The sequence below is a fragment of the Lasiodiplodia theobromae genome (genome assembly GCF_012971845.1).
Source record: "Lasiodiplodia theobromae strain AM2As chromosome Unknown scaffold_28, whole genome shotgun sequence".
NCBI lineage: Eukaryota > Fungi > Ascomycota > Dothideomycetes > Botryosphaeriales > Botryosphaeriaceae > Lasiodiplodia > Lasiodiplodia theobromae.
In genome coordinates, this window is record NW_023336486.1 from 613,104 (window position 1) to 635,513 (window position 22,410).

The following is a 22,410-nucleotide window of genomic DNA, read 5'->3' on the forward strand; positions in this document are numbered from 1 at the left end:
TCCCGCGAAGCTCGAGCGATCCGTCCCAGCGCGCATCGTCCCCCGCTGCCACGCGCCGCCCCGCAACCGCGAACAGCCCACCTCCCATCTCCCAACTGCGCCTGAGCCCGGAACCGCCAGGCACCCGCCGTCGCCATGTACGGCTCACGCAATGTCGATATGGGCAAGCAGGTGCGTGATGCGCCCATGCGATCTCTCCTCCCGGCCCTCCCGCCAGCCATCCCGCCTGCGCATTCCACTGACTGCCGGATAGGAGTCGGAGCTTGCCATCAACATCCGCAAAGCTACCAGTATAGGTACGTCGCTCCCGCTGCTGCCCCAATCCTCCCCGCCGCCTCCGTGCTGACCGTCGACGCTCGCAGATGAGACCGCTCCGAAGCGTAAGCACCCTAAGCCCTTCCTGCCGCCTGGCCCTTCGCTCACACCCCGCCAGGGAAGCACGTCCGTGCTGCCATTGTCTACACATGGGACCACAAGAACTCCGACTCGTTCTGGGCAGGCATGAAAGTGTGCGTCATCCCCAGTGAGCTCCGCAGCAAAGGCGGGCTTGACGTGAATCATAGGCAACCTATACTGGCCGATGAAGTCCAGACCTTCAAGGCCCTCATTACCATACACAAGGTGCTCCAGGAGGGCCACCCCGTAGTTCTCAAGCAGGCGCAGGCACACATTGGCTTCCTCGAGAGCCTTCAGCGCGGTGTCTCCGGCGGCGAGGGCATCAGAGGTACCTGCCCCGCCCCGCCCGGTGACCCCCTGTTACTGACTCCCTCCGTCCTGCAGGATACGCCCCGCTGATTTCGGAGTACGTCTACTACCTCATGGCCAAGCTGGCCTTTCACAGACAGCACCCTGAGTTCAACGGCACCTTCGAGTACGAGGAGTACATTAGCTTGAAGTCCATCAACGACCCTAACGAGGGCTACGAGACCATCTCCGATTTAATGACCCTGCAGGACCAGATCGACTCCTTCCAGAAGCTCATCTTCTCTCACTTCCGTAGCGGCTCGAACAACGAGTGCCGCATCTCTGCTCTGGTGCCGCTTGTGCAGGAGAGCTACGGTATCTACAAGTTTATCACCAGCATGCTCCGCGCAATGCACACCACTCTTGGCGACGACGAGGCGCTAGCTCCCCTGCGTGGCCGCTATGACGCTCAGCACTACCGTCTCGTCAAATTTTACTATGAATGCTCCAATCTCAGATACCTCACTAGCTTGATCACAGTACCCAAGCTTCCTCAGGATCCGCCCAATCTTTTGTCGGAAGATGAGGATCGCCCCGCCCTGCCCGCCAGACCTAAGAACGACGACACTCCCAAGCGCGCTGCCTCCGTGGACCCCGAGCCCATCAATGAATTCTGGAAGAACGAGCAGAAGCGACAGCAGGAGGAATACGAGGCCGAGCAGAGGAGATTGGCTCAGCAGTGGGAAGAGGCTCAGCGCCGTCAACAGGAAGACCAGATGCGTGCTCAACGGGAGTTCGAGGAACAGCAGAGACTTGCCGCTGAGCAGGCGAGGTTAGCTCAGGAGCAGCTGGCGCGCGATCAGTTCGCCCAGCAGACTCAGGGACGCATGGCCGAGTTGGAGAGGGAGAACCTTGCTGCTCGCAACCAGTACCAGCAGGACCAGCTGCTGTTGCAACAGTACGACGCCCGCGTGAAGGCCTTGGAGGGAGAACTTCAATCCATCCAAGGTAACTTCGCCCAGCAGTCCCAGTCCAAGGATGATCAGATCCGCGCTCTGCAAGAGCAGCTCAACACTTGGCGTAGCAAGTACGAGGCCCTTGCCAAGCTCTACTCCCAGCTGCGTCATGAGCACTTGGAACTCCTTCAGAAGTTCAAGTCGGTACAGCTCAAGGCTGCCTCCGCTCAGGAGGCCATCGATCAGCGCGAGAAGCTCCAGCGCGAGCTGAAGACCAAGAACCTCGAGCTGGCTGATATGATTCGCGAGCGTGACCGTGCCCTTCACGAGAAGGATAGGACGAGTGGCGGTCACAAGGATGAGGTTGAGAAACTGCAACGTGAGCTGCGCCTGGCTCTGGATAGAGCCGACCAGTCGGACCGCAACAAGGGCTCTGAGCTGTCTGCAATGCTCTCGAGGCACAACCGTGAGATTGCGGATCTCGAGGAGGCACTCCGCAACAAGAACCGCCAGCTTGAAGATCTGCAGTTGAGGTTCCGCGAGGGAGACTCTGAGCTTGAGCGTCAGCTGCGCGAGAAGGAAGATGAGCTCGAGATCTTCAAGGCAGGAATGGACCAGACACTGCTGGAGCTTAACGAACTTAAGATGAACCAACAGGTGTCGAACACCGCTAGCGACGAGGTCTTCGACACGGTTATCCTTGATAACCTCAGGAAGATTAGCGAAATAATAGACTCCGTCCTCCAGAGCGGAGTGCAGCGCGTTGACGATGCTCTGTACGAGCTCGACTCTTCGATGCAAGCGGGTAACCAGAGCGCTTCTGGTGCTTATGTCCTGTCTCAGATCGAGAAGGCGGCTTCCTGCGCCATGGAGTTCTCGACGGCCTACAACAACTTCATCGCAGACGGTCCGAACAGCACACACGCCGAGATTATTCGCACTGTCAACGCTTTCTCCGGTTCGATTGCCGACGTGCTGAGCAACACCAAGGGTCTCACGAGATTCGCATCGGACGAGAAGAAGAGCGACCAGCTCATTGCTGCTGCACGTCACTCTGCTGAATCGACGGTCAGCTTCTTCCGCTCGCTACAGTCCTTCCGCCTGGAAGGTATGGAGGATCTGCAGAAGACCGATGTGGTTCTGAACTGCAACAGCGAGGTCCAGCTGAATCTGCAGAAGCTCTCGAAGCTTGCAGATGCCTTCGCACCGAAGACCAAGATCTCTGCCAACGGAGGCGATTTGGGCGACCTCGTCGACCGCGAGATGGCCAATGCTGCAAACGCCATTCTCGCTGCCACGGAACGCCTCAGCAAGCTCAAGGAGAGGTCGCGCGACTCGTACTCGACGTACGAGCTTAGAATCCACGACGCGATCCTCGGTGCTGCCATCGAAGTCACCAACGCCATTGCCCGTCTCATTAAGGCGGCCACCGAGTCGCAGCAGGAAATTGTGCGCGAGGGTAAGGGTACTTCTTCCCGGACGGCGTTCTACAAGAAGAACAACCGTTGGACTGAAGGTCTCATCTCGGCTGCCAAGGCCGTGGCTAACTCGACGAACTTGCTCATTGAGACGGCCGATGGTGTCATCTCGGGACGTAACAGCCCTGAGCAGCTGATTGTTGCATCAAACGATGTGGCGGCATCGACGGCGCAGCTTGTCGCAGCCTCCCGTGTCAAGGCCAGCTTCATGTCTAAGACGCAAGACCGCTTGGAGGCTGCCAGTAAGGCAGTCACCATGGCATGCCGTGCACTTGTGCGCCAGGTTCAAGACATCATCAATGAGCGCAACCGCGACGGCGATGATGCCGTGGACTACAGCAAGCTGTCGGGCCACGAGTTCAAGGTTAGGGAAATGGAACAACAGGTACGTCGATGCCCCCTTTTCCATTTGTGCATTTACTCACAAGCATCGTGTAGGTCGAGATTCTGCAGCTCGAGAACGCTCTCTCAGCAGCTAGGCACCGCCTCGGTGAGATGCGTAAGCTGTCTTACCAGGAGGAGTAGACGTGCCACCATACCTAACATGCCTGACGGCGCCTTCTCTTTTCATCTTTTGCGAATTGCATCTGGTTGGTCTCGACCGTTGTGAGATATCCTAAAGCGCCTGTCGGCTCTTAATTTCCCTTAGCTATGTTACCAGGGACGGTATGGGAGCTGGACGGGACAGGTTCATGAGATGCATTGTGGCGGACAGAATGCATACTCGGTCGTTTTGAAATTTTCCTTTCGTTGTTGGTACTTGGTTGGCGGGAGCTTTCACCTATTTTCATTACACTTTGATTGGTGGGCGGCATGTGTATACCAGAATGCATTCTCTCTTTACGAGGAAAAGTTGAAAATGATCGTATGGTGATTGTATTCGGCTATCTACTAGTCTTTTATAGACATGGCTGTTGTTTGTTTGGTACATTCTGGAAGCTTGCCTGCGTGTGCTCGGCTTGGTTTCCCGGCGGAACAAAATTCGACTTACGTGGGTAGTTGAAGCTATCGTCCGAACGTATTTGTTAAATTAATAATTAAACATTCACGTCCGGACGATAGCTTCAACTACCCACGATACGAGCTCGTGCTGGTCACACAGAAAATAAATCACGCAAGCGTTCGGGTCCAATACTTCTCTGTACCAGGTGCAATTTCTTTTTCCTCTTGCTAACGAATGACTTACTCGGTGTACAATAGCCAGAACGGCCTTACGCGGCTGCTGAGGGGAGTGCTTACTGCTCAGTTTGCTAGATGTGCGACGTATAGCACATCCCGTAGCAGAAGATATTACGGAAGCTACTCCGCACTGTTGTATTAGTTAAACAGGAAGGAGCCGTTCACAACAGCTACTATCCCTGCACATCGTGACGTCAGACTGTCAAAGCCCGGACCTCTTATATCAGAAGCGTCTTCCTTCTCTACCAAGGTATTTCTGTACAACAGCTGCACAAGCTCATGCGGAATCAATATATTTTTATTAGCCTTCGACTAATTTCGACATTTGCATATCTACCTCATTTAGACCAAACTAATGCGACGAACAAAATAAAAATAAAAGATAGCCATGTGCTAGAGAGATGGGATGTTACCAAAGGAGTCAAAATAGAAAGAATAGACTGGTAAGAGATATAGGAAAGAGTACGAGGGTTTCAAGACCACGCCAGAACCAAAGGACTCGAATTATTACAAGCTGAGAAAGTAAATGTTTTTGCGTTTCTCTTTTCCCTTTACTTTTTCTTTTGGGCAAAGGCGTGCTGCTGCAGCAGTGATGTCAGAGCCTTGGAGGGATTGGGGAGGGTGGCTGGGTACATCTACATCTCTATGGAGCTATGACGTTCCATAGAGCGGATCTTTAAATGGAGTTGGCAGTGACTACGCTAAAACACATTTGCAGAGATTGGATACCCGTCAAAGGTAGATATTAGTGCTTACTTGTTGGTTTTTTATAAAATGTAGAGGAAGCGAAGACTACATCGTAGATAAAGAAGATCTTACTCTTCTACGTCCGGCAGCTGGTAATTCCCTCCCTGCAAGAACAGTTGTTGCAGGCATTGGGACATAAACAATAGTCTTTAGACCACACAAGAACATCCAGAGGTAATCTTTAACTACTTACGTGAGCATAGTGCCATATCTCCGGAGAGAAATGGTAATCGCCGTGGCTATTGGTCATTGTGCGACTTGTGCTTTTGTCATCATCGTTGGACTCGGCAATATGCTCTACCGACGGCAATTGTTCACTCATCCTTGCGGATGGCTTTTTACTCTGGGCAGAGGTGAGCGCTTCTCACTGACAGCGAACACAATCCGCGTTGCTTACGTTACCTCCGCGCGGGTCACGTCCAGAAGGATCAGCTAAGTGCGTAGTAAGCCGTCTGCTGACTATAACACCAGGTTTACTTCTGCAGCAAAAAGCCTATCTCAAGCGCATTGAGGTCCATTTAGAATAGGTCATATCAGGGATCATGGTTTCTCGATGGTGTTTAGCCGTTTTGAGGTTATGCTCAAAGTTTAAGCATGCCGCTTTGTAGCATCCTGTCGTTTTTCGGAAGCTGACCGAATCTACCGATAACCAAAAATACCAATTGTGAAACGAGGCACTCGCTCCTTGGGTGCATTTCTTTTTTCCTGCGGGCAAGTTGTGGGATCTGGACTGGCACCTTGGCGCTTTCGTTTAAACATAGGAGCAAAGGTGCCGCCAGAAGGTGCGCTTGCATTCTGGTTTCATGCATTATAGTCCTGCGATGATAATAAGCTACCAATCACCTTCGAAAGCTGCTTAAAGGTCCGTTTGAAGCCCGGAATGCCGAAATTCACCGACAGGTGGGCCTTCAACAACCTAGCAGAGCGCGTAAGAGGATAGGCTCTCGACGTTCCAAAGTGAACATGAGGCTGAAAGAAGTGTGTCAGTTATACAATAGACTTCGAGGCTTTCTATATAAAAAAAGAAAGGAGTGGGTTCGTCGTGGGCATGCGGCACAGGAGATGAAAGGAGCGTACCGCGCTCAAGGTATCGACTGATCCAAAGGCGGCGAAAATCCAATACCATTCCCAGCAGCCCCACAAGCGCGCCAAACACCACCCGGCGGAAGTTTCATGCCGGTACTAGCAGGGGGTTGAGATTCTTGTGACTGTTTCATGGTTGAAAGTCAGGCGTCTAAATCATGGCAAGTTCCACCGGGCGCATCTGATAGGTCAATTGGCTGCATCAACATGTGATCGACGAGGCGTTGGTGGCTGAGTTGGCTCGACGTGGCGTGGGGCCAAGCGCGGTGCCGGATTCCAGACCCTGTCGTCGCTGACTCGCCTACCTCATCCGGGGTCAGCCAAAGATGGGGACCGTCCTTGATGAACTGGTTGGCGGTGATGGTACCCTTAGCCTCACGTCCGACGCGGATCGTACCATCAATCGTGGACCAGTTCGGGGAGATCCGCGGCGTGTAGTCGTGGTTCGAGAACATTCTGGTGCAGTTTGAAGGTAATATGTTCATTGACTGTAGCCTTTACTCTTCTGCTCCCAGGATCTATGCAATCCGAGCAAGTAGATATGTCTGATGTAGACATCCGTCTCTTTCCCCAAATATATGGACCCGTCTTCCTGTAACCCAGAGCATCCATGCCCCCAGTAGCGATAGTGGTATCATGTGTAAATGCCAAAACAACAAAGAAAACCAATCCAGCGCGCCCAAAATGACCAAATCATGCAAATCGTCTCGTCGACGTAACCAGTACAAATCGCTAAAAACGACGATACAAAAAGAACAGAGGAAATATGCATAAAACAAGGCAAATGTAAGCGATAGCCTGCACTCATGGCAGTTGGGTATCATCCTCCTCTTCTACTTCGGCAATGGGCGCCAGGCCCGGTTTGAACCAGGCTTTCTCGTCGCCGGAAAGCCTGGCGAAGGCCCTGCGGGCATTTCTTCTACGAATCCTGCACGAGAGCAGATTAGCTTGGGCGTCGGGCCAGCGCGGAGAATGATGAACTTACCAAGCACAGATGTCGTCGCCCAGCTCGAACATGCACAGCATGATGAGCACGAACACAACGAGCTTCAGGGCGAACATGTGCCTTTCCGGCCTCTTCCACGCATCCATGATCTCGTCGAACAGAGACATCTTCTGGGGCTTCTCATCGCAGTCGTCCTGGTGCTTGGTATCCGGCGATTCCTGCGCCTCGAATTTCCTTGCTTTCTCGGCCGATGTTGTGTCGGCGTACAGGGCGTCCTCGAAGCTGCTGACAGCCTCTTCCGTCACCTCGACACTGCGGCACACTATGCGGCCCTTGGGCTTTGCGTCCCGGTCGTCGGAGCGTTGTTTTCTCGCCGAGACCAGGGCGGCAGCGGTGGGAATGGGCCTCTTGCCCCAGAGCAAGTCGGATGCGGCCTTGGCGACCTTGTCTTCCTGGCCCACGATCCACTCCTCCAGACGGACGGCTTCATCGGCGGCACGGTCGGCAGGAGCTTCGCGCCAGGCCTGCAGCTGGGGGCCAAGAGCGGCACACGAGTCGGTCACGAGGCGGTGCGAGGAAGCGGACGAGGGCGAGAGCTGTAATGAGGGAAAGAACGGCGTGCTGGCGGGCATGACGGCGCAGCGACATTGCTGAGACGAGGCTGGGGCGGGCAGCGGGGCGGCCGCGGCCAGCGAGGAAAGCAGAAGGAGGGTTGTGAACATGGTCGCAGTCATGGAGGGCGGGATTGGAGGCGGGAGGTGAGGGCGGTTTTGTTTGGAGCCACGGCGTTGTGGCACGAGGCTGACCGGTGTCCTAGGCGGTGTCGAATGAGAGCGATGCAAGGGCGGCTTGGGGAAGTGGGTCGCGGCCAACGCAGTCGTCGGGCTCCACCGGGAAATTCCAGAAGAAAAGTCTGCGTGAAGTTCTGATAGGGTTTTGCTTGGGCAGTGGTCAGCCTTTATGAGGGCCAACAACTGATGGACGCATGATGGTTCCTCGGGCGCTACTTAGGCACGGGCTCGCGCGGGCGGGCGCGCACGGTGGCCGGAGGATGGCACGCGCCGAGCTTTTGGTGACTAGAGGTCCCTGAGACTGCTGGCTGGTGCCTGACAGATTCGCGCCTGCAGCCGAGGCCAAAAGAAGGCCCCCGCCTCCAGCGCTTCTTTATTTTTGGTGCCTTACCCAGCATCCAACACACAACAATAGCCTTGAGCGGCAGCGACGCGCCCAGCTGCAAACCTGCGACGACTGCCGGCCGCGACGAGCGCGCGCTTCTTCGTCCACGCTAGTCCGTCACGCGCGCCCAAGTAGCGGTGCGCCGGCGCCGGTCGGCCTTCGTTCGAGCCGGAAGTCGGAAGTAACGGAAAGCTTCTGGAATGACAGCTTCTCCGGGCCAGCCGCTTTTGTCATCAGCCTTGGCTTTGCGGCCCATCGTCATCGAACGCCCGTTCTCGTCTGACCACTATTGCCTAAGTCGGCTACCGCTCGTGTGGCCCACTCGTCGTGTTCTTCCCGCAAATTTCTCTCGTAGTTCGACGTACGGATACGAAGCTCCACAACACCGCGCTAGTCTCGCGTTTGCTCGACGCGAGCAGTCATCACCGGAATCCACCCCAAGAATGAGACGCAGCCGCCGCCCGCCTTGCTGGACGTCGAAACATGCCGTTGCAATCTTCTTGAAGCCTCCCGCCTGGTCAACTCTCGCTTCCCTCTGCTCTCCTATCTCCTGTGCTGCGCCACCCTGACTATCGACTCTATTCGGCCCTGCGCCTCGTTGACTCCTATTGACTTATCGCCGTTCGGCCGCCCACTGAAAATCGACAGCCAAGGGTTGTTGGTGAACGGTGCATAGCAACGATATTTTGCTGCTTGATTGGGAGCGGCAGTGGCCCCTGGCAATCACCAGCTCGCTCGCTTGCCGACCAGCTATAAGACGCTTCGTCGCACGCGTTGTCGACAAGCCCAGGGATGCTTCTGCGCATTCCTCCCTTGCACTGTTGATGTTTCTCGCCGGGAACGTAGCGTGGCCAGACAGAAAAATCCATCTTGAAACTTCGCCTCATTTACTGGTCTTAATACTCCGCCAGCGGGCAAGCCACTTTTGGCTGTGCAACTCGCTCGCTTCTCACCGCAGCGCCCGACTTCAGTCTCTCGTTATGCTTTTCGCTTTCTCTGCGCTCTGCGCCCTTACGCTCCTTACCCCGTGCGTTCACGCCGCCGCTCGCTTCAGGCATGGGCTACAGCAGCTGGAGCAAGGGCTCGACAAGCGTCAGCTCGTCCCTCCCTCCATCCCCTCAATCGTGACTCTGGCTGTCCAGACCCCCAGCTCTACTGCCACGTCCAGTTCCACCGTGTATTCATACTACTATCCCTCGCCCTCTGCTCTTCCAACACCAATCACCCAGCAGAGCCAGGTCGAGACCACCTACATTCCCAGAATCACCACTTGCAAGGGTCCTCCTGTCGCCTTCGAGATCCTGCAGCAGACCACCTTGCCTTTCCACAACTACACTTCCACCATCTACGGCCAAGGCCCTATTACCTGCGACACTCTTTACTACACTGAAACCACTACAATCTGCGCCACAACCCTCCCCGGCATCGCCAGCAGAATCACCATTTCTGAGTGCACCCAGGATGTGACCTTCTCCAGCGACTTTGCCACCACCATTGTGACGCCGCGCTCCACCGTGACTGCGAGCGATGGCCATCTCTCGACCATCACAAACGCCCCATCCATCCAATTACGCACTACTTACTACATGGCTCCCTGGCAATCCCTGACAGCGAACGTTGGCGTGCTGCCTGCCGATGTTGATGTCAAGGTCTGCCATCCGCGCCCCGGCAACGACACCATTGAGGACTGCATACGTGCCGAGGAGTCCTGGGCCGTCCTTCCCGTCACATTGACCTCCACCTACACCAGCTTCGTCGATCTACTTGCCACCTTGACAGAAGGCCCTGGTGAATATGTTGTTGGTACTGTACACGGCCAATTTGTAGGCAACAAGACAATCGTAAGCCTCTCAACCGAGATGGTCATGAACTACGCCTATGAAGCCGAAACTATTAGTCGAGGACCCAGGATCGATCCCTTCGCAACCGATGCTTCATCGTCCGGCACACCAAGCAACGCTCTAGCTTTAGCCACTGCAACCTCGAGTAACACGACGCCGCTGCCAACAATACATCTAAAAAGCACCACTACAAGGACAAGAACGGTGCAGCTGGCCTCTTCAAGTGCCATTGGGGAAACGTGAGTACTTTAACTCCAGGGAAACACCAATACCAACTTGTAGCATACTGACGGTTAGCCCAGGGAACCAACCATCCGCACGGATTTCTCGACAGAAACTGTCTACATCGGCACATCTACTGTATACGTGGACGATGACCTCCTCTTTACTAAATTACCAACTGCTGTTATGTTATTTGCAGAGAGCCTAACGTCAAGTACTCAAGAGTCAACCCTAGCAGTTTTTGTGAGTTTGGAGACTTCAGCGACGCCAGTTGCTGCACCATCCAATCTCCTCTTCGATGGACTGACTACGACGACAACAACCATTCTGGATAACTTCAGCCCCCTTTTGATGCCAGGAATCCTGTCTACATCCGTAGAGGCTTCCGTCGGAGAGTTCACCCAATCTCCTGTAGCATGGTTCCAATCATCGATCGCCGAACCAAGTTTGTCTTCGCAGTGGATTCCTGAATTTGCCCCCGTTACACAGAGTGCAAGCGCCCCAACGAGTCTTATACTAGTTCCCAGTCCGCTGTACTTCCAGCAATCCTCAGCAGCACTCTTCGAAAAGATCCAGCCATCAGCTACACAGCCTCTCTCGACCATTTTGCAAGGGGTGCCGTCGGCGACAACAGCCACGCCATCCCCGGTTTCGATCAAGTGGCTCAACACAACAATGTGAGTGCCTAGATTTCCTTAGAGCCCGACAGAAAGATACTGATATCTTTGTAGGCCAGGACGACGATAGTTTAAAACATGAATGAATCTTTTTGAAAGCATATTCCAACGGCGAAACGCTCACCTACGCTCATTTGAACAGGTTCATGTCACTTCTTTAGTCTTTTTTTTGTCGGGTAGAGTGAGTGCTCACACAGCCCGAAGCATATCTTAAAAGTATTGCAATCCCTCTACCAGTTTGTTGGCTGGATCAGAGGACCCTTTCCTGCCTCTTCACATGTGAAGTCGTAATGGGCACCTGCCAATTTGTGTTTGTTGGGCCACGTGCTACTGTCCACCCTGAAGCTGTTCCTTCCTTTCAGGACCACGATAGCACGTGGGTCTTTCTGAATGCGAGTACTTCTTCAATATAAAAACCCTCCACTACGATCTTACTTCTCTTCTCTTCATCTTCTTTCCGTAACCGATCCGAGCGTCCTCAGCAGCCAATTGCCCAACATGAAGGCTCTCATATTCCTCTCACTCATACTCGCTGTCCTACTGCAGGGCGAAGTCAGTAGTTCCATGCCATTCGACACCTTCACTGCTACATCATCCAGCGAACACAATGGCGTTCTCACTGTCACTCGAGGCCCTCAGGTCACCAACTTCAACGACCTTTCCTCTGTGCACCCAGTCATCATGTCAGGTTCTGAGCCTACCAGAGCATCTATTGCCACTTCCGTGAGTATTATCTCTACCTCAGCATCTACAGAAGCCTCAGCGACCAGGACTTGGTACACCCAGGCCTCACCCGCAAACCTTGGAAGCGCAACGGCACATGCCAGTGGAGGTGACATGACAAACGATCCTCAAAGCAGCCATGCAGAAAGGGGCCTCAGCGTGCCTGGGGTGCACGTGTTGCGCGACCTTTGGAGAAGGGCAACATCTGCCGTCAACGACGCCGCTCCGGCTTCGGCAACAACTTACGCTTCTGCTGTTCTGGATACAAGGAACAACGCAGGATATCAGCCTTACGGAGATCCTTTCGATCCGCCTCCTCCAGGTCATGCAGCCGCAGACGACACCACGGAAAAAGCCGGCTATCAACCTTATGGTGATCCTTTCGATCCGCCTCCACCAAAAAAGGATGCCACTGCAGACAAGATCACAGAGAGAAGTGGCTACCAACCCTACGGAGATCCTTTCGACCCACCTCCTCCAAAGAGAGACGCACCCACAAGCGAAATCACAGAGACGGCCGGCTATCAACCTTACGGAGATCCATTCGATCCCCCGCCGCCGACGAATGGTAGAACCGCGGACAAGATCACGAAGAGAGATGGCTACCAACCTTACGGAGACCCTTTTGATCCCCCACCACCGAAGAGAGGTGGCTACCAACCTTACGGAGACCCGTTCGATCCTCCGCCGCCGAAGAACGGCGCAACTGCAGACAAGACCCAGTCGGTTCTGCTTTTGCTTGCTGTAGCGCTTTTTACCGTTTGGTGGGCGCACTAAGTGTATCGACAGCACCTGCCCATGATCCGGTGGCGGATCCGCTCAACCAAAGATCAAATCACAATCGAGGAATACCTGCGTGATTCTATGGACATTGACGTTCAGGTTCCCCACACATGCATGATCGGCATCTCCCTCAAAATCTCGATTTTATGCATTTACCAAATTGGCAAACTTCCCCCTCCCTTGCAATACTCTTTGAGAACAATTGGGCTTGGACAAGCTGCAACGGGAACTGCTCCCAAGGATGCGGACTAACTGAGTTGATGCCCCTACATCTTCAAGTACATAGATGAGTGGACCATAGTCACCACAAAAATGATATACTGAACTTCATGACTTTAGTCCCTGCTGCCCTTCTTCTCCTTGATCTCAGTTTTGAAATGAGCGACGAGTTGTGTTCTACTACATATGCTACGAGCAGTGATTTCTAGTATACACAATCGAAAGCCGAGTTTCCATGAAACGCCGCCCAATGCGCTCTAATAAGCCTTCTATCTCTGGAAGACCCTTGCCCCGTATTTCTAGTCCAATAGAATATCGTAGCCATCTTTCTCTATTCTAGCAGGGTTTGTAGCGAGTCCATACTTTCTCCGAACAATTTCGAAAACGATCAGACCGGCGCTGGTACTTGGGACTTGACGAATGGTGCTCATGAAAAAGTCTTTGTAAAGCCACTTCCTCCAGCCTCCGATGCGCCGAGCTTGAATGCGGCACTGCTCAAACGTCTTTTCGTAGGCATGATAGTACATACGAAACGCGGAACGCTTGCTCTTCTCTTGCTGGGCAGCAAAATCCATGGATTCGAGACGGCTGTAATGCACGTTCTGAATTTCCGTCAGGGGATGCGCAACCGCTTGCTGGGCTACGGATGCGGCGATGCCTGCAATCAAAAGGAAGGTCGGCTCCATCATGAAGTGAGGTTTGATTGTAGGGCGCTCGCCTTCGATGTATTGGATGGTTGACCTCCAGGGGTGCCATTCGAACACAGGAGTGTGCTTCCCGTAGTACTCAGTCACAAAGTTGTAGTACATCTGCGACTTGATATACTCGAAAGTGGCAAAGAAGACGCCTGCGCCGAAGGAATCCTTCAGAACAGATAAAGACCACCCAGCAAAGACACCACGAAGACCGATTTCATGGAGCTTATGTGCTCCGTACTGCCACATGGATTTGTAGCGTCCTTCAAGCATGTCGCTGGTTTGGAAGCGGACCTGAAGGGCATCGAGAGGAGCAGCAATGACAGATTGTATGGTTCCAGCTGCGAATCCGGCAGTAAAAGTGCACTGCGGGGGCGCAGGTGGGTAGACTCTCTTCGCGGAGTGGGAGGACGGTTCGTGAAGGGCTCCGAGACACTGCAGGTAGCCAGTGTAAAGGACGGCCCCAACCCTGAAAGCACTCAGCAGATGTTCCATGCAAACAGCGAGATCGTCGCATACGTAACGTTTGCCAGCATGGGCGGCAGAACCTGATTCGGAATGAAGCTCCATCCATGGCTCCGGACGGCATGGGCGAGGATTGCAGGGGCTGTCATCCGCCATGACCACGGTAGGTTTGCCTGAACGAGCGGATTGATTGCTCTCGCGTAGGCCTGGGGGCAGGGTATAAGCATCGGCATTTCACGGGGCGCGGCCAGGGAGTACTACCATGTAACTGTGAAGTGTCAGCGCGAGCGAACGGGCGGGCGACAACGGACATACTCTATGCGCGAGCGGAAGAAAGCTTTGATAGGGGCACGAAAGTAGAAGGTCATGAACTGCACCGAAAGGGCGCGGATGCCCGCAGCGGAGGCGCCTGTGGTCGCATTGTTCTTGGGATGTCTCTTCTGGCGGCGGTCGGCAGGGTCCTGGAGGTCGGAGTCCGGGAACGGGCCATCAGCGACGGCGGTCATCGTCCGGAGATGCGACGGAGTGCTGGAGAAGACAGAGGCATGAGGGCGGCGCAGATGAAGACGGGACGGTTCGCAGCGAGGAGCAGGTGCGGCGGTCACTCGGGCAAAGGCATCAAGCGCGCGCACGCGGAACCAAAATGCACGCGTCTGCATCCGGCAACGTCATTCACTCGGGCCTGGGTTTCGCCGACAGCCGCGACCCCCGGCGTTTGCGCCCGCCCGTCGCGCCAAGAGCTTTCGTGAAGCGCGTTCGCCTGCTGTCTCGACATCCTCGTCCCAGCACCGCGCCTCTCCACCCTCCTCCCTCCACTCTTCCCGCCGCCCCTCCTCTCGCAATCCGCTTGCGAAGGCGTCTCGTGCGCCTGCCGTCACCATGGCCGAGGAAATTTCCATCGACAAGAACGTCTTCCACGACCGCCTGTCGTCCTTCATCTCGCAATGGAAAGCCGACAAGCGCTCCGGCGATGCCGTCTTCAACGGTGCTAGCTCCATTGTCATCATGGTCGGCAAGGCAAATGATGCCCAAGCCTACCCCAAAAATGTTGCCTTCCAGGTGAGCTTCGTCCTCCGTGTCTGCCCACCCTCTTTCTGCGATCCGTGCTGACCACCTCCAATTTACAGCTTTGGCTGCTAGGCTACGAATTCCCTACTACGCTCTTCGTCATCACCCAGGACGCTATCCACATAGTCACCACGAAGAAGAAGGGTAAGCGCCGGAACATGTCGTGGCAAGCTACGAAAAGGCTGACTTCGCCGTAGCTGCCTATCTAGAGCCTCTCAAGGGTGGCAAAGTCCCGGTCGAGCTTCACATCCGTGGCAAGGATGCTGAGGAGAATGCCAAGCAATTCCAGCAGTGTCTGGATGTCATGAAGGCTGCCGGCAAGAAAGTTGGTGTGCTGACCAAAGATCAATCAAATGGTCCGTTCGTTGAGGAGTGGAAGAAGGCCTACGGCGACATCTTCAAGGATGTTGAGGAGGTTGATTGCGCGCTCGCTCTTTCTAGCGCTGCGTTGTCTGTCAAGGACGAGAAGGAGCTGGTAGGCCCTGCTATCTTGCTAAACTTAATGCGCCGCTAACCTAGGGCAGAGGGCTATCCGTGACGCGTCGAAAGCGTCGAGCGGTATTGCCAACTATTTCGTCGATGAAATGTCCGAGATCCTCGACGCCGAGAAGAAAATTACACACCAAGCGTTGGCTGACCGCGTTTCCGGCAAGCTTGACGACTCCAAGTTCTTCCAGAAATTGAAGGTCTCGAATAATTTCGATCCAATGAATCTGGACTGGAGTTTCCAGCCCGTTGTGCAGAGCGGTGGCAACTACGATCTCAAGTTTTCGGCGGATTCGGACAAGAACAACCTGCACGCGGGCGTTATCGTGGCTGCCTTGGGACTTCGCTACCAAAGCTACTCTTCCATGATTGCGCGAACGTACATGGTCGATCCCAACAAGTCACAAGAGTCAAACTACAAGCTCCTCTCTCAGGTTCACCAGACCGTGCTGAGCAACATCAAGGATGGCGTCCAGGCGAAAGAGGTCTACAGCAAGGCCATAGGTCTGGTGAAATCCAAGAAGCCGGATCTGGAGAAGCACTTCCCGAAAAATGTTGGCGGTGGCATCGGCATCGAGATCAAGGATCCCACGCTACTGCTCAACGCCAAGAATACTCGTACCCTGAAAGATGGCATGACTCTGCAGATCTCCACTAGTTTCAGCGACTTGGTCAACTCGGAGCCTCAGGACAGCAAGAGTAAGAAGTATTCTCTGATCATCACCGACACCGTTCGCGTAACTGCCAGCGATGTCGTCGTTTTTACTAAAGATTCGTCTTCGGATCTGGAGTCCTGCTCTTTCTTCTTCAAGGACGAGGAGGAAGAGAAGGCTTCTAAGCCCAAGGCGAAGAAGGACCCGCGCGTTGGTGCCGTGGCATCCTCTAACATTACTAAGACTCGCTTGCGTCACGAGCGCCAGACTAACCAGAATGCCGAAAAGGAAGAGGCACGGCGTGAGCATCAAAAGGAGCTTCATGCCAGGAAGCAGCGTGAGGGTCTTGACACGTACGGCGCTGGAGCTGGGACCATCAACGGAACGGCAGAGAAGAAGTTCAAGCGGTTCGAGTCATACAAGCGCGACAACCAATTCCCCCCGAAGGTCAAGGATCTGATCGTGCTGGTTGACGATAAGAATCTTACCGTCGTTCTGCCTATCATGGGACGTCCGGTCCCATTTCACATCAATACCATCAAGAACGCCAGCAACAGCCCAGAAGGTGATTTTACATCACTTCGTATCAACTTTCTATCTCCAGGTCAAGGTGTAGGCAGGAAAGACGACCAGCCTTTCGAGGATCCGACTGCTCACTTCGTCCGAAGCTTGACTTTCCGTTCGAGAGATATTGATCGAATGGAGCAGATCGCCAAGCAAATCACGGAGCTCAAGAAGGAGTCGGTACGCCGTGAACAGGAGAAGAAGCAGATGGAGGACGTTGTGGAACAGGACAAGCTCATTACTGTTAAGAGTAAGATCACCTCCCTTATGCGTCTTCTACGTAATCTAACCTTGACCAGACCGCAAGCCTGCTGTGATCGACATGATTTTCGTCCGCCCAGCACTGGACGGCAAGAGAGTCCCCGGCGCGGTGGAGATCCACCAGAACGGTCTTCGCTACAATCACGGCAATGGTCAGCACATTGATGTTCTGTTCAGCAACATCAAGCATTTGTTCTTCCAGCCCTGTCAGCATGAGCTTATCGTCATCATTCACGTGCACCTCAAGAATCCGATCATGATTGGCAAGAAGAAAGCCAAGGATGTGCAGTTCTACAGAGAGGCTACGGAGATGCAATTCGATGAGACAGGCAACCGGAAGCGCAAGCACCGCTACGGCGATGAGGAAGAATTTGAAGCTGAGCAGGAGGAACGCAGGCGGCGTGCTCAGCTCGACAAGGAGTTCAAGGTATTCGCTGAGAAGATCGCTGATGCTGGGCGCAACGAGAATGTTGGTGTCGACATCCCGTTCCGCGAGCTGGGCTTCAACGGTGTTCCATCGCGGTCTAGCGTGTGGATTCAGCCGACGACGGACTGCCTAGTGCAGCTAACCGAGCCCCCATTCCTCGTCCTTACCCTCAACGAGATCGAGGTGGTTCATCTTGAACGTGTCCAGTTCGGACTGAAGAACTTCGACATGGTTGTTGTTTTCAAGGACTTCACACGGCCGCCGGCTCACGTCAACACGATTCCAGTGGAATCTCTAGATGCGGTCAAGGACTGGCTGGACAGCGTTGAGATTCCCTTCTCCGAGGGACCGGTCAACCTCAACTGGGCGACCATCATGAAGACTGTGCAGGCGGACCCGCACCAGTTCTTCGTGGATGGCGGCTGGTCGTTCATCGCAGCTGACTCTGACGAAGAAGACGGCGAGGGCGAGAGCGAAGAGGCAGAGAGCAACTTCGAGATCAGCGACTCGGAGCTCGCCGAGAGCGAGTCGGAATCAGAGGAAGAGAGCGATTTCGACGAGTACGCGTCGGACGAGGAGAGCGAAGCACCCAGCGATATTAGCGAGGGCGAAGATTGGGACGAGCTGGAGAAAAAGGCTAAGAAGAAGGATCGGGATGCTGGTAATGATTCGGATGACGATAGGGGCGGAAGGAAGAGGAAGCGGTAGTTTCCACCGTGCGGGCTTCTCCACTCTGCGGTGGTGTAGTTCCTCTTTTCCACTTTTTCTGAAAGGCTTTCTCTGACGATCGACTGCGCTGGGGCACGCAGGCTTTTGCTGCGTTTGGATTACAAAAGGGACATTTATTATAGCGTGGCTGGACGGATTTAGTTTTCTCGTTGCTGCAGCCGGTTTCTTGTTTTTGCAGCCTGCCGCCCGCTGGCTTTGGCACGGCGGAGGCTGAGCTATCAATCGAACTATACCCGCACGAGTCGTGTGTACACACCGCCGACGTACCTAGCAGACCATGGGCTCCACCCCTGCCAAGCGACGTACCTGCACTGGGCTCCGGGCATGACGTGTTTAGGAAGCTGCGCGCACCAGAAAGCGGACGTGCGGGGTGTTCTCGAAGAGATTGACTCGCAACGGCGGCGGGGCAAGGCAGCAATTGAGCCGTGATAGCTCCGGCAACCACGGCGGTGGTGTTTTTGTGGGCACGCGTCGGCTGGTGGCCGGCTTCTGGAAGACGGGCGGGCAACGCCAGGCAAATAGCCGGACGCGATGGGTGTCCCGCGTGGTGCGGCAGATGAACGGAGGCACAGAGAGGGGCGATTGCCCCTGGGCGCAGCGCGCTCGTGGGTGGGTGGTGAAGTGCTGGGGCGCGTGAGGTTGTCGCTCAGGCACGCAAGGGCTGCGGCGCGTCCTGATAGGCTCCCGGACGCGCTCGCCGGCACGCCTCCCGCAGGCTGGACCTGGTGGACGCAAGCGGCTGCGGGCTGGCTGGCTGGTGTTTAAAGACGCTGGCCCGCCTGCTCTCGCGAGCCTGCCAGCGCTGGAGGGGCTCGCGAGAGCAGGCCGTCTGCACCAGCCACAGGCCCGCGGCGGCGGGAGGGCTGCACGGCTTGAGATGACGACAGGGAGCGCTCCGGCGCGATGCGTTGGCACCCACCAATTTGTACGCACATGCCCCCAATCCTCTGGCTGTATGCTGCTGAATGCCCGGACCGCACGCCCCGCTAGGACCGCCGTCTCCAGGCCCGGAGCAGTCGCCGTGCACTGGCTGCCGACCTGACCACGACGAGAGAGGCCAGGGATCGCGGCGAGGAGGTACAGGCTGACCGGTGCGCGCAAACGCACTGCGCGACGATAGCATGCGCCAATTGTCCAGCTCCTTGTCCTCCTGCACCTTGCCACCACCAGTCCGTTGAAAAGTGCTTGCGCCCAAGACGTTGCGGTGACGGCCCAGCTCCACGACTACTCCAGCTCCCGCCGCCAACACCACCATCACCACCGCCGTCTCCGACCCTCCCGCGTCCCGACCGCAAGCGCCCCGGCCTGCCCAGAGCGAGCGTGCGGCGGCATGCGCGCGCCTCCCACCTCCGGCGCCTCGACGTTCCAGATCCCGCTGGCTGCGGTAAGTTGTTGGAGAGCGATGACGCCGCTGCTGGACTTTCGCGTCCTCGCTTCACCGTGCACCCCAGGCCGGCCGCCAGCCCTCGGATTGGCCCGACCTCCCCATTTTCACCACCACCACCAGCCTCTGCCATTGCGCGCGACTGCCTGCTCTGGCGCGCCGAACCGTACTAATCTGCTGCCAGGAGCTCCAGCGTTCCTTGTGCTTCTTTCCCGGACAAGCTCGCCTGCAACCCGACATCTATCCGCAGCTGCCCTAACGCCCTGCGTCTGACAAGCCATCAGCCGGGCCCTGCGACCGACCATTCTTCGGGCCCGCTCGCCCTCAGTCGAATTGACGTCTCCAGCTCGCAGCGCGCAGCTGTCGACCAGCGTGTCGGCCGCAGATCCGCCGCCGCAAGCTCACGAGACCCACGACCGTTACGAACCCTACACGACCTCCCTCCAGCAACGCCAGCAGCAGGCCCACCACTACTATCGCCAGCACGAGCCCCTCTCGCGCCCGTCGAGCTCGTCCGGAAGCATCCCCCACACCCTCCGTCGCACCCCGGAGCTACAGGACCTCAATCGCCAGGTTTCCGCCTCGTCGCCCAGAGACACCGCCCAGGAGCACTGGGAGTCCGCCCGCGAGGCTGCCAACTCACGCCGGAACTCTGCCACCGAAGACGACCCCGGCGCTCCTCACCCTGCGCTCCGCATCTCGCGGCGCACCCAAGCCGCCATCCTGTACGCTCTTGAGGAAGCCCTCCGCGGTCCCAACCCATTCACCCCCGACCTTGCCGAAGAAAACGCCCAGATGTCTGACCTTCTCGGCGGCAATGGTCGCGCAGCCAACGGCGGCGCGCGCTCTGCCGCCGGCCCCGTGCCGGTCCAGCAAGCGCCGGCGCCTATGCGCACCCCACAGCAGATCATGAGGGCGCGCCAGGAACGCGAGACAGCACGCAAGCAGGCTGAGGCTGAGGCAGCGAAAGAACGCGAGGAACAGTTACAACGGGCGCAGCAAGAGGAACAGCGTAGGAAAAACGCCGAGAGGAGGGCTGCCGCTGCTGGCGTTGCTGGCCAGACCCAGGATTATGGAAGAACCGAGCCGGCACTTGGCAGGACTTCTGCCGAGGCTGCGTTCCCTAACTATACCACCGCTGGCCCTCAACGCCCTCAGGCTAGTACCGGAGGTCCAGTCATGTCGCCAGGACGTGGACAGCCGCAAGACCCTGCAGCGGCTGCACGCTCTCGAGGTCCGTCCCTGTCGCAAGGACAGCCACGCGCCGCTCCTCAGCAATCCGCACCGGCTTCGACATCCGCTCGTCCCGGACAGTCGTCATCGGCACACGCGAGACAGACATCCGGCTCTGCCTCGCAGGCCCGCCCTGGCGCATCTGCTGGCCCGTCCAGCACTCAAGCGCGAGTAGCCGGAGATGGTCAGGCACGTGATCCGACCGTCTCGACGTTTCCACATGCGTTCGAGCGCTGGGAGCAGTTGTCTTCTCACTGGGAAGGCCTCACGTCTTATTGGATTCGCCGTCTCGAACAAAATCAGGAGGAGCTTGCCGGCCAATCGCTCACGCAGCAGATGTCCCGCCAGATCACTGATCTTTCTGCGGCGGGCGCTAACCTTTTCCACGCCGTTGTCGAGTTGCAGCGCCTGCGTGCTTCGTCCGAGCGTAAATTCCAGCGTTGGTTTTATGAAACTAGGAGTGAGCAGGAGCGCCAGCAGGAGGGACTTGGTGAACTACGGAAGGCTATTGAGGTTGAGCGCGCTGCTCGTGAGGAGGCGCTTGAGCAATTGCGTACCGAAAAGCAAAAGAGCGCCAAGGCCAACAAGATGGTTCAGGAAATGCAGCGCGAGCTGAGCATCTCTAAAGACGAAGCTAGAAGGGCATGGGAAGAGTTGGGCCGTCGTGAGCAGGAGGAACGTGAACGTGTGGTGTCCCTGCGCGAGGGCCAGCCGACCCTTGTCGGCGGCGTTCAGGTCGTACCCATGGTCCCGGGAATGAGCAGGCACGGAAGCGTTTCTCAGCATGTGGCCCCGGGCGGTGTCCACGGCCATCAGCAGCCGACCAACATAGAAGGTGGTTATAGCTACGAAGACCCGCAGTCTCCTACAGACACCGACCCATTTACTGAGCCATCTCGGCTGCACCACGAACCTGACGTACCATCACTGGCTCAGGGTACATACCAACCAGCGCATCCCAACGCTTCGCAGGCCCCCGGTAGCACGGCCGCGAGGGCTACAATGCCGTCCATATCGCCGGCGCCGCTCCAGCCGCACACGTACACTCCTGGTAGCACCGCGGCTGGCCTGCCCTCACCAACCACAGCACCTGAAGACCAGTTTTACCAACATGATGGAAGCTTCCTTCCCGGTGGACGTACGCCAACCAGCGGTGTGATGAGCCCTTCAGGCGGTGAAAGGTCGTACGTACCTTCCTCGGTTGGAGATACGAGCTCTATCGGAGGCGAAGATGATTGGCTTGTCGACCAAGACGGTAACTACATCCACGACAGCCAGGGCCGGCGCATTCCCACGAGGTACCGTGATGCAGGTGCCTCGTTTGGTCACGCCCGCTCGCATTCTCAGCAGAGTGGCGAAGGCAGTGAAGATGATTATGATGTCGGTTCGGACATTGCACGTGAACAGGAGCTGGCACAGCGTTACGGTATTCCTTCCTCTTCGATGGCTCGTCCCGGTGGAACCAGCACTGCCGGGCCCAACGACCCGAGTTATGGCCCGAGTGTGAGCCTTCCCGACTACAGTGGTGCCGGTTATGGTGAATGGGCTGGCATGCGCCATCACCACCCTACGCGATTGAGCGATGTTCTGGAAGAGGACGAACGGAGCCGGACGAGCCCTAGTCGTGCAAGCCAAGCCAGCAGGGGCATGTACTAAATTAAGGAAACAAGTATATGCAAGGTATGAACAGAGGATGAGTATCAGCCGGCGATTCGGACCAGCAAGCCCAAA

The 22,410-nt window shown here is 56.1% G+C and overlaps 8 protein-coding genes across 8 annotated transcripts; 5 read left to right on the forward strand and 3 right to left on the reverse strand.

Moving 5' to 3' along the window:
- Nucleotides 1-135: 135 nt before the first annotated feature.
- LTHEOB_8817 (I/LWEQ domain-containing protein) lies at nucleotides 136-3,643 on the forward strand (the record flags this gene model as incomplete). The annotated part of the gene is made up of 7 exons (XM_035518336.1): nucleotides 136-171; nucleotides 254-296; nucleotides 363-380; nucleotides 434-509; nucleotides 564-724; nucleotides 781-3,503; nucleotides 3,557-3,643. The coding sequence occupies 7 exons, from the start codon at nucleotides 136-138 to the stop codon at nucleotides 3,641-3,643; spliced, it is 3,144 nt and encodes a 1,047-aa protein (XP_035370122.1).
- A 2,627-nt stretch (nucleotides 3,644-6,270) lies between these two features.
- On the reverse strand, nucleotides 6,271-6,582 carry LTHEOB_8818 (Phenylacetic acid degradation protein; the record flags this gene model as incomplete). The annotated part of the gene is made up of 1 exon (XM_035518337.1): nucleotides 6,271-6,582. The coding sequence occupies one exon, from the start codon at nucleotides 6,580-6,582 to the stop codon at nucleotides 6,271-6,273; it is 312 nt and encodes a 103-aa protein (XP_035370123.1).
- A 349-nt stretch (nucleotides 6,583-6,931) lies between these two features.
- On the reverse strand, nucleotides 6,932-7,807 carry LTHEOB_8819 (Methyl-accepting chemotaxis protein; the record flags this gene model as incomplete). Its single annotated transcript, XM_035518338.1, has 2 exons — nucleotides 6,932-7,055; nucleotides 7,113-7,807. 2 exons carry the CDS (start codon nucleotides 7,805-7,807, stop codon nucleotides 6,932-6,934), a joined length of 819 nt encoding a protein of 272 aa, XP_035370124.1.
- A 1,422-nt stretch (nucleotides 7,808-9,229) lies between these two features.
- LTHEOB_8820 (uncharacterized protein) lies at nucleotides 9,230-11,064 on the forward strand (the record flags this gene model as incomplete). Its single annotated transcript, XM_035518340.1, has 4 exons — nucleotides 9,230-10,329; nucleotides 10,393-10,555; nucleotides 10,840-10,989; nucleotides 11,044-11,064. 4 exons carry the CDS (start codon nucleotides 9,230-9,232, stop codon nucleotides 11,062-11,064), a joined length of 1,434 nt encoding a protein of 477 aa, XP_035370125.1.
- A 423-nt stretch (nucleotides 11,065-11,487) lies between these two features.
- LTHEOB_8821 (formin-like protein 5) lies at nucleotides 11,488-12,489 on the forward strand (the record flags this gene model as incomplete). The annotated part of the gene is made up of 1 exon (XM_035518341.1): nucleotides 11,488-12,489. The coding sequence occupies one exon, from the start codon at nucleotides 11,488-11,490 to the stop codon at nucleotides 12,487-12,489; it is 1,002 nt and encodes a 333-aa protein (XP_035370126.1).
- A 524-nt stretch (nucleotides 12,490-13,013) lies between these two features.
- LTHEOB_8822 (Mitochondrial substrate/solute carrier) lies at nucleotides 13,014-14,380 on the reverse strand (the record flags this gene model as incomplete). Its single annotated transcript, XM_035518342.1, has 4 exons — nucleotides 13,014-13,878; nucleotides 13,929-14,080; nucleotides 14,136-14,142; nucleotides 14,190-14,380. 4 exons carry the CDS (start codon nucleotides 14,378-14,380, stop codon nucleotides 13,014-13,016), a joined length of 1,215 nt encoding a protein of 404 aa, XP_035370127.1.
- A 373-nt stretch (nucleotides 14,381-14,753) lies between these two features.
- Nucleotides 14,754-18,041, forward strand: LTHEOB_8823 (Fact complex subunit spt16 protein; the record flags this gene model as incomplete). Its single annotated transcript, XM_035518343.1, has 5 exons — nucleotides 14,754-14,933; nucleotides 15,002-15,086; nucleotides 15,140-15,417; nucleotides 15,467-16,895; nucleotides 16,945-18,041. The coding sequence occupies 5 exons, from the start codon at nucleotides 14,754-14,756 to the stop codon at nucleotides 18,039-18,041; spliced, it is 3,069 nt and encodes a 1,022-aa protein (XP_035370128.1).
- Nucleotides 18,042-19,392: 1,351 nt separating this feature from the next.
- LTHEOB_8824 (uncharacterized protein) lies at nucleotides 19,393-22,335 on the forward strand (the record flags this gene model as incomplete). The annotated part of the gene is made up of 2 exons (XM_035518344.1): nucleotides 19,393-19,446; nucleotides 19,807-22,335. 2 exons carry the CDS (start codon nucleotides 19,393-19,395, stop codon nucleotides 22,333-22,335), a joined length of 2,583 nt encoding a protein of 860 aa, XP_035370129.1.
- Nucleotides 22,336-22,410: the final 75 nt, after the last annotated feature.